Below are 10,273 nucleotides of genomic sequence, written 5' to 3'. Positions count from 1 at the left end.
ACAAATCTCTTGTTGGAGGAATAATAGTTTATTCCTCCAGGATCTCGTATGGCTGATGCTTTATGTAAATTTGTTGTTATACAGCTGTCGTTATGCAAGCACGGGATCTGAATCCTAGAGCAGGCAATAAATAGTCAAACTATTTTAATGATCGTAGAGTACTACTCTCTCTCTCTCTCTCTCTCTCTCTCTCTCTCTCTCTCTCTCTCTCTCTCTCTCTATTCGAAATCAACTAATTTTATTTATCTCTCTCGTTTAATTAACGAACAAAACTTATAAAATAGCTAATCGTATACATATGTTGACCTATTATGTAGGCTATAGTTATACAGTAGTTAATGTAACTTGGAAGAGAATGCTACTGCTTTTGAGGTGAAGAATAAGCATTAAGCATTTCTGAAAAGAAAGAGGCAGGGAGCTATCAAACAAGTTCTTCTTCTTAAAAAAAAAAAAAAAAAAGGTATTTCATCCGGTTTATCTTAAGAAGTCTCGAAGTCTCGCTCTTTTTAAAGACGAGATGATTTGTTCTTCCAAAGAAGCCTTGTTCTTTTCCTTTCCCGGCATGGACGCAAGTGCTTGTCAGACTTTATGGAGAGAAATCATAGGGTGGATTTAAGTCTGACATGAGAATGGTAGCATTATACAGAAGGGGGAAAAAATATACCCAGGGGTGAATCCTGAGAGCTTTTCGGTATTTTAATTAAATGATTGATGACTTTTTATAAATTGAATTTTATTTTTATATATCTGAAAAAGTGGAAAAAAATTCGACCATTTGGTGGCCGTCAACTTTCATGAATGGAAATAAGAAGCTAATGAATTGGAGAGAGAAATTTAGCATCAGTTTTTTACTGTATGATAAGATCTTTTGCTGATGCAACGGCCATGGTTTGTTCATCCTTTTTCAGATTTGACGATGTCATGGTAGAAATTATTTTAAAATACAGTGATGAAAGCAACATATTGTTTTATCATTTTGAAAGATAAATTTTTGCTAGATGAATACTGCCTTCTCAAACAGGAGAGTAGCAATAGAACAACTGTTAAACGTGACACTCCATTTGTGTTTGCCTGTGTGTATTCGTATTGATATATACACACAACGACAACAACAAATGCAACCGTTTCTAGTTCACTGCAGGAACATGACAATTCATTTATGGGTTTTGGCCTGTTTCATCACCACGTTGGCCAATGCTGGTTGGCGAGGGTTGGAGGTTTTTGTGTGGTCGCTCACAGCAAACCAACCTAGTATGGGTGGCCCTGACTAGCACAGCTTTGCTGATCATGGTTATACACAAACCCTTTCACCACGTTAAGGTATCCCCACTTAGAAAGGATATATATAAAGTATATATATATATATATATATATATATATATATATATATATATATATATATATATATATATATATATATATATATATATATATATAAAAGTTTGTGTGTGTGATTTTGAGACCTGTGATCGCTTCAAGCATGTTACTTTAAACTTCAATGTATCTCTAGTGACCAAGGTAGACAGACGTAAGCACAAAACTCCTAATGAGTTTTTGAAGAAATATGTTATTCGTAAAATAAGAATTAATTTATTATGCTGCAACAAATTTATGAGCACGCGCAGCTCGTTCGTGTTCTCTGTTCTTGCAGAATTGCGGGTCGTCTTAGGTTGGTGCATATTACAGTCTCTCTCTCTCTCTCTCTCTCTCTCTCTCTCTCTCTCTCTCTCTCTCTCCTGGAGGAGAAATTCATTTCCGGTTTCCCATGTCTATGATTCCTAGATTTCTTGTCATTAAACATGGTACATATGATTCTGCCCCCCCCCCCCCCACTCCCCGTTCTCCTACCACCTCCCTTTACCCCCTCCTCCATCCCACTACCCGTCCCTCCATGGTTAGGACAGTCGCACCTGGAATACTCGGTCTCTCTTCCACGACAGACTGCAGTCACCACTCAACATGTCATTAATGTTTCTCTTGTGCATAAGTAAACGTAACATTCTCTTGTAACCACTCTTGTTACCTCCGCCAACGAAGTTAGGAGGAGGTTATGTTTTCGCCTCGTTTGTGTGTTAGATTGTGTGTTTGTGTTTTAGGAAAGCTTCCTGGCAACAATTTTATTCGTAGAGTAATGAAACTTGCAAGAATTAACTGTTATGTACAAAGCTGGAATTAATTAATTTTTGTAAGGTCAAGGTCACGATCAAGCAAAATGTCTAATTCACGTCACGTAATCAACCATAAGTTTGGACATCGTTGTCACACAGACTTCAAATGCTAATTAATACATACTAAGGTCAAAGGTCAAGGTCTAGGTCGAACAAAAGGCCGAGAAATAAGCGGCTGCGGCGGAGGTCTGCGCTCCCCTGAGTGCCCATCTAGTTTTATTTCTGTAAGCGAATTATATTTCTTGCTTAAATTATGTTTATTTGATGTAAATAAAAGGGTAATTATCTAGTCTATGTTATTGAGTTTTTGGTCTAATGTTAAATAAAATTGCCCTGTTGATCCTCTGTTCTTATTGTCTCAATTTGAGTGAAAGGAAGATCTCCATATCACTTTGCCCTAAGGGTTAATCTTTCTTTTGTCTTCTCTTGTCTTGGAACCTCTTCCTGTTCTTTGATTTCTTTTTTCTTTTATCTTGAAATACACGTTTACAATCTTACATTATGTAACATATATACATCATCGTATATTTACATGATTGATTTTTTATTTTCCATACATTATACTGTATTTACAATTACAATTTTCAATATTTATCTAAGTTGTGAATACTTTTTGATAGAAGTTTTAAATCCTATTTTATTTACATTAAACGTATTTAATTAAAAGAAAGAAAAAATATGCCACAAGCAAAAGGGAAAAGATCGTGGATCTTAATTCTTCAAAGCATTTGGTCATTATATCGTTAGTTATTCTATACCTCTGGAGAAGATGCATCCGAATAAAGTTTCGTTTCATGGTATTATCTCTGCCAACGAAGTTAGAAGGAGGTTATGTTTTACCACCTGTTTGTGTGTTTTTTTGTGAACAGCTTCCTGGCCACAGTTTTAATCTTAGAGTAATGAAAATTGCAATGAATTATTATTATACTAAAAACTGGAAATGATTAAATTTTGGAAGGTTAAGGGCAAAGGTCAAGGTCACGATCAAGAAAAATGCCTAATTCGTGTAATTAGCCATAAGTTTGGACATCGTTGTCACAGAGACTTAACACTTGGTTCATATTTGAGTGTATGAATATCCACGCCAATTAGTACATATTAAGGTTAAAAGTCAAGGTCAAGGTCGAGCAATAGGTCGAGAAATAAGCTGCCGCGGCGGACGTCTGAGGTCTACTGAGTGCTCCTCTAGTTTTCTATTTAGAGGAGAGCTTTTAATGACGTTCAATTACCCTGTAAGATATCTGACTTAGCTTCCCAGAAAAGGAAGAGTCAAAGATCCTCTTTTTCTTGCATTTTGAATTTAATTCATACTTGTATCGCTTGTTAATTTAACTTGGAAGAGTTGAAATTGTGGCATTGGTCTCTTAATTAGCTCTTTATTTGTCGTGTTATTAAAGACGATTATAAATTAAAACCTTGCCGTGTTTTTCGAATTAATATATATGTGTATATATATATATATATATATATATATATATATATATATATATATATATATATATAAACGACGTTAATAAGTAGTCAAAAATTTCCTTAAGTATGGTGAGAGATTGATTCGTGTCGTATCTATTTTGGTCTTATAGATTGAAAGTAATGTTTATGATATATTAGTGTTACGATTTTCATTTGCATTTAAGAAAATGGGGGTTTTGTAGCCGGAGTTAAGAGTGCTAGCCTCTATGCTATACTATTTTGTGTGTGTGTGTATGTGTATCATAGAGAGAGAGAGAGAGAGAGAGAGAGAGAGAGAGAGAGAGAGAGAGAGAGAGAGAGAGAGTGTCAAGATTTGATTTATTACCGCCGCTAACATTCGTGAGTTGGGGCAGTGCTGTCATTGCTCCTCTTGCGGTGTACTGTAGGCATTACTAAAGGGCATTTTTATCATTCCTTCGGCCCTTAGCTTCACTTGATTTATACCCTTCTACTTTACCTCCATTCTTGCTTCTTTTCTTCCATCTTGCTCTCCTACCTCCTCTAACTTTTACCTCACTGAAAACTTAACGAGATAACCCAGAGAGAGAGAGAGAGAGAGAGAGAGAGAGAGAGAGAGAGAGAGAGAGAGAGAGAGAGAGAGATTCATAAAGTCTTTTCCCGGCCGTATCTCTGTCGCTATCGATGTCTGATTGCGTTGCCCTGGTTGTAATCTGTCATGTCATTGGGTGTGGGTGGGCGTGAGTCTGGGTGTGCTCCTATCCAGATCTGTCTCTTTAAACAAACACGATTGGGCGATTTTATCTGAAAGGAATAGGTGCTAACACTGCCGATTTTCCAGTTATTTTCTCCTTGTGTTTTTTATTTTTATTCTTTTATCCGTTAGTTTTTTTATCAATTTGTGCATTTATTTGTTGGAACTTTTTTGTTATTCATGATATTTTCATTGTTTAAAAGATTCATTGGAGAATTCATTGTAGCGATAGACTTTTTATAGGATTTCTTAAAATATTCTTCATTTTATTTATTTACGCTTATAGATGTTGAGCGAATTCTTCTCTGCACTTCAAAACAAACCCAATAAGAGACTTCAGACCTCCGCCAATGAATATTGCTAGCATTTAACTAAAGTCTACGTTACGGACATCGCCTCCCATTTGTCATATGCCGACTGTGGTGAAAAGTGCAATGTTGATCCAGAATCGTGATCTTTATCCGTATCACCTCCAAAATTTCATGGTTTCTTCCCATGCATTGTTAAAATTTGATGAAAAACCAATATGTCAATTTGTGTTGACGTAATCTTTAAAATCGCGAAAAATGCAAATCCGGATCTACAATCCGGATCATCTCCAAAAGTTAATGGAATCGTCCATGGCCTAAGATCTATCTGTGGTTAAAATTTCGTAAAAATCCTTCTGTTTGTTTTAACGTTATCTTTAAAATGGCGGAAAATGCAAATCCGGATCTGGATCATCTCTAAAATTTAATGGGGTCGTCCATGACGTAAGATCTATCTGTGGTGAGAATTTCGTCCTAATCCGTGGAGTAGTTTTGACGTAATCCTGCCCACAGACACACAGACAAATAAATAAATAAACTGACTCGGAAATATAACATCATTGAGGGAGGTAGAAAATATGCTGCAACGCTCTGTAGGGCTTGAAGCATTTGATATACAGTATCCTATTTAAGAATAATTAGTTACTTTGTTATTTTAAGTTTATTGTTTAGGTCCTGACACCCGTATGGTCTGAGAAACCTCAAGATAGATTTGATGATTGTAAATTAATGAGTCTAGTGGTAATTTGAATCTTGGTGAATCAATTTGCTCAATCAGCTTTTAATTTTAAGCTACCGTTTTCCTGTCTCTATATTTTCCCCTGTTTGATCATTTGCTTACCTTTATTCATTGCATGTTTGTTTATCTGTGCGTATCTCTGCTTGGGTTTGCATTTCAGTGTTGTGAAGGCTTTGAAACAAGTCAGTGACCCTTTCGACTCGTTTTATTATCTTTTATATTTCAAGTTATTCAATGGTACAAAGGATTTTGATGGTAATTTAGTTATTTCAAACATTCCTCCAGCCAGCCTTTTGGTTCTTGTTCCAAATTAATTTTCTTATAAAATTTGTTTTATGATTTATCACTTCCATTTCATATGTAGTCAGCCATGAACTTCATATCTTCCGGGTTCCTATAGAAAGTCTATTTTATAATTTATTAGGAAAAATTTTTTCACCGTTCGTATTTTATTAGAGAGGGTTGCCATTTTCTTGACCTTAAGGGACACTGATATCAAGTATATACAGTATATATATATATATATATATATATATATATATATATATATATATATATATATATATTCTAAGATATTATGCTTAAACGATTGCCTTTCTTATTTTAACCTTGCAGTTCGTTAATATGCAATGTTATAGCGAGTCTCTCTCTCTCTCTCTCTCTCTCTCTCTCTCTCTCTCTCTCTCTCTCTCTCTCTCTCTCGTGCAAGAACTTCCCTTTTTTTACACCCTTAATGTGTATTTACCAACCTAACATATCAATGAAATTTGTCGCATTATGAATTTTCTTCAATGTTTTAGCCATAAAGATGAAAGAAAAAAATTGATTGATGAGACATCGGTTAATGATGATGATGATGGTTGTAGTCACTCTAGTGCTGATGGTAGTAGTGGTGGATCTTGGGGAGGGGGTATAATAAGGGGGGAGGAGGTAGAGGAGGAGGAGGGCATGAGCAGTTGGCAGCTACTCAACCCTTCTCACACACTCACATACGTACACGCACACAAACACACACACACACACACACACGGGCAAGGCCCCACCGCAGTCGCCACTTTGATATCTTCGCTCCTACCATCCACAACAGCAACTACCGCCACCTTTCTGCAATCAACGGCATTAAGGGAGTCGCCTCTGTTCTTGTCATGGCAATGGCCGATGAAGTGCATTAGTCGAACAGCCGTTGTGCCCTGAGTTTGTGTTGCCATTAATACCTAGAGCTATAGACACAAACCTTCCCGTGGCCGACTCCTCCCCCTACAACGTGTTTGTGCATCGTAAAGAAAACAAGATTAGAGTGTCGGTAGAAGTGCCCTTGACGTGAGTGTTTCTATGTGCAGATAGGCCTCAAGACAAGATAAGTCTTCCCGTAAGACCCGGCGTGGACTGCAGCGAACTCTTAAACCACGAAGAAGAATAAGAAGTGTGTTTGTGAACTGCATTGGAACGTCTGTAAACAAGAGAGGAGGAGACAGAGAACCGAGCGTGAAGTCGAAAGAAGAAAGGGACTTGCAGGATTAGAACAGGGTAGCGAGCTACGGTCGCGAGTTGAACAACCTGTATTGTTAATTATCATTTGCCCTGTTAAGAGGCCCTCACTCACTGATGGAGGTGCCGTAGACATCATGTTTGTGTGGAGGAGGGTGGAGGGGTAAGCAGCCACTCCCTCTGCATGCAGCGTGAAGTATGCACGAAGAAAAGAAGCGGATGAAACCCATGCTATCGAGTAAGGAGCTCTTCTATGCGAGTGTGAGTGAGTGTGTGTGCGGAGTACCCTAGGGCCTTCGTCTTGCCCCGTGTTAGTTTATAGCCAACTGCTGTGGTACCTCTGCTTCTGTTGAGTCACAGACAGACAGACAGACACCCACCTTTCGCTTCGTCAAGAGAATCGAGGCAGAAACGCGAAGGGAAATAAGTGTGGACTTCGGCCAGTGCTTTCTGCGACGAGCCTCGATTGTCAGTGTGCACCTTGACAGATAAAAGATACAGAAGTTAGAAACTTGCTTGACTCGTTTGGCGTTCATTTTGAGGACGGCATATTTAATCCATTAAAATTAATGTATATTAGGTGAAGTATTCGTTAAAAGTGAACGACATAGCGCAAGTGTTTTCAGATTATTTGAGATACCTTGGTTATCACCTGATTCAAGTATTACAGTACTTTTACAATTTGGATGTACATTACTAATGTAGAACATATCAGTGCTTTTTCCCGTTGTGAGTGTTTATAATCTTGTAGCTGATAAAGAAAAAATTAAAGATTGTGTCGAGCAAGATAATTTAGTGATTTCGATGCTGCTTGAAGGAGTAATCCCACCAACGGAAATGATGCATTCCTCGTGCTGCCCAAGTGTCTCTTGGTTTTGAACCTGCATTGCTTGTGTGTGTGCATATTGTTATTAGTGAATAAAAGCTACGTATTTCTTCTACCACTTGTACAATCTCGTGTCTCTCACTCTCTCTCTCCCCCTCCCCCTGTGTCTCTTTACAATCCTACATTGCACGGCTTGTCCCCTACGCTCTCTCATCTCTCTGTATTCAGCATCCTTAATCTCCTCTTGTCTTTCCCCTTTCGTCTCTTTGTAATCCCGCAAGCCAGCGTGCACCTGTGTTCCCATCATTGGCGTTGGTGTGCATCTCTCTCTCTCTCTCTCTCTCTCTCTCTCTCTCTCTCTCTCTCTCTCTCTCTCTCTCTCTCCAATCCTCACAAGTTCATTGTCTTAATCGCGTCCCTTTAAACTCTCGTACGATCCAACATCTTTTTTTTTTTTCCCAGTGAACTGTCTATCTTTGACCGTCTCGCTTCTTCCCAGCCCTTTGACAATTGATCTGTCATTCATATACAAGTCACGCCACTTGCACCAGCAAACGCTTCTTGCATCTATCCCACTCGGACAACACCAACACCTTCTCACCTTACTGCTTCTTCTTCTTCTTCTTCTTCTTCTTCTTCTTCTTCTTCTTCTTCTTCCTCATCCCCAGACGACACTTCCCCCCACAGATCCACACCCACATAAGCAAGCATCCTCGGGCTGTCCACCCAACCCCAAATCTCCTGACCGGCCCCTTCCTCTTCCCCTTCTACAACCTATCACCTTCCAACCTTCCATACTATTTTATTTATCTTTTCCTCCTCTCTGACTTAACACCAGTCAATAGATCACGAAGATGTGAGGGAGAAAAGAAATCCTCGTTGTGAAGAAGAGGAGGAGGAGGAATACACGTTTTTTACTATTTCTTATTTATTTTTGGGGGGGTACGACGTAGTGCCAAATCTGAGTAACAGTGCCAAGCAGTACGTCATGGATTATAGCACCTGTGCCACCACTGGTTTACACAACGAGGATTTCAAGGACTTTTCAAGGTAGGCCCACTTGCTTTGATCGTGTTATTTATGACATCAAGTTCTGTTTCGTAACAGTACAAATATTCTACTGTCATGTTAAGCTAAGTTTGTAAAAGTCATTTGTGTATGTGTGTGGCATATATATGATTGCGTGTGTATGCTTTAACCCTAAAATGTGAACTCTTTTTATACTAATACTTTTGATTATTAATGTTTTAGAATTTGAGACTTAAAAACAGCCAAATTAACACACAAGTTTTTGATTGGATTAAGATATATATATATATATATATATATATATATATATATATATATATATATATATATATATATATATATTGTGTATAATATTCTGTTTCTTTTTGAAAGATCTGTTAAATCTTTTAAGAAAAATTCCTGTACTTAAATAATTTGACGATCCAAGTGTTAAAAGTAAACCGTTTTATTATTCTATGATATCAGTTACAAAAGGGAACCACAATCTCTCAAATTCTAACTTTAGAAAGGCCAGTGTAAAAACCCCTTTAGTTTAATGAAAAAGATTCCCCGTTTCGACTTAATATGTTGACTTTTTTCTATGTTTTATTCATAAGAATATCCTTGTATCAAGATTTCTTACTGGTTTTGATACATTTATTATATAATAACAGTATCGATGTATCTGAATTTAATATTTGATTTGTATGCGTCCTTTATTTTTCATCATTAAAATTTTTCAAGTCTACTTTCTTCTTCAACAGTTTTCTTCATTTTTTGTCTCTTGAATCTATCAAGAGACTTATACATGTATCAGAAATTTACTCATTACAGAAATATTTCATATATGAAGAATTTATACCCCGCCAACACATCTTTTCCTGTTTTAACAATTGATTCATCTTGAGAGACTTTTCATGCATGAAGAATGTTTCCACCAGAAATATTTTTCCAAATGGAAATATACTTCCTTCGAAATATGAATAAATCCCCACCTCCCTTGCGTATTCATATTTCATCAAAGGTCTTTTCAAGCTAAGAATGCTTCCTATTCCAAAACAGGAACAGCCTTTAGATTTTCACGTCAGTAGGCAATAAATAAGAAAGTGTGACCAATTCTTACTTAATGATTGTAAGTCTTTGGTATCCTGGATTCGACACGGTCCAGTGATCGCCTTCTCTAGAGTTTTTTTTTTTTTTTCTTTTTTTTTTTTTTTTGCTGCCTTTTATACTTTTTTTTTTATCTTGCTTTTTATTTAACGTCGATAATTGTTGCTTCTGCGGTAGCCGGATTATTGTTTTCGTGACGATTATTATTGCTGCGTCTGCGGCAGCCGGATTATAGTTATCGTGACGATAATTATAAATTGGGAAGAAGAAGAGAAAGAAGAAAGGAAGGTTGAATATCATTGGTTTTGTTTGGCAAGGTCGTTTGATTTTGTTGTCATGCTTTAAATTGTTATTATTACGTTTCTATAAACGTATTTGAAATGTAATGTTTCTATAAACGTTTTTATTTCCTTTCATCGTCGTGGTATTTTTCTTTGTTTT

At 37.0% G+C, this 10,273-nt stretch overlaps 1 protein-coding gene across 1 annotated transcript in view; it reads left to right on the top strand.

Annotated features, from left to right (window-relative positions):
* Positions 1-6,442: 6,442 nt before the first annotated feature.
* Positions 6,443-10,273, top strand: part of LOC137621652 (ankyrin repeat and BTB/POZ domain-containing protein 2) — a 622,846-nt gene continuing 619,015 nt past the window's right edge. The window contains exon 1 of the mRNA XM_068352128.1: positions 6,443-8,764. Coding sequence (XP_068208229.1) covers positions 8,703-8,764 — 62 coding nt within the window. The 5' untranslated portion in view covers positions 6,443-8,702. The remainder of the gene's footprint in view (positions 8,765-10,273) is intronic.

This window comes from Palaemon carinicauda, chromosome 28 (genome assembly GCF_036898095.1).
Source record: "Palaemon carinicauda isolate YSFRI2023 chromosome 28, ASM3689809v2, whole genome shotgun sequence".
NCBI lineage: Eukaryota > Metazoa > Arthropoda > Malacostraca > Decapoda > Palaemonidae > Palaemon > Palaemon carinicauda.
This window is presented reverse-complemented; position numbering and strand designations above follow the sequence as displayed.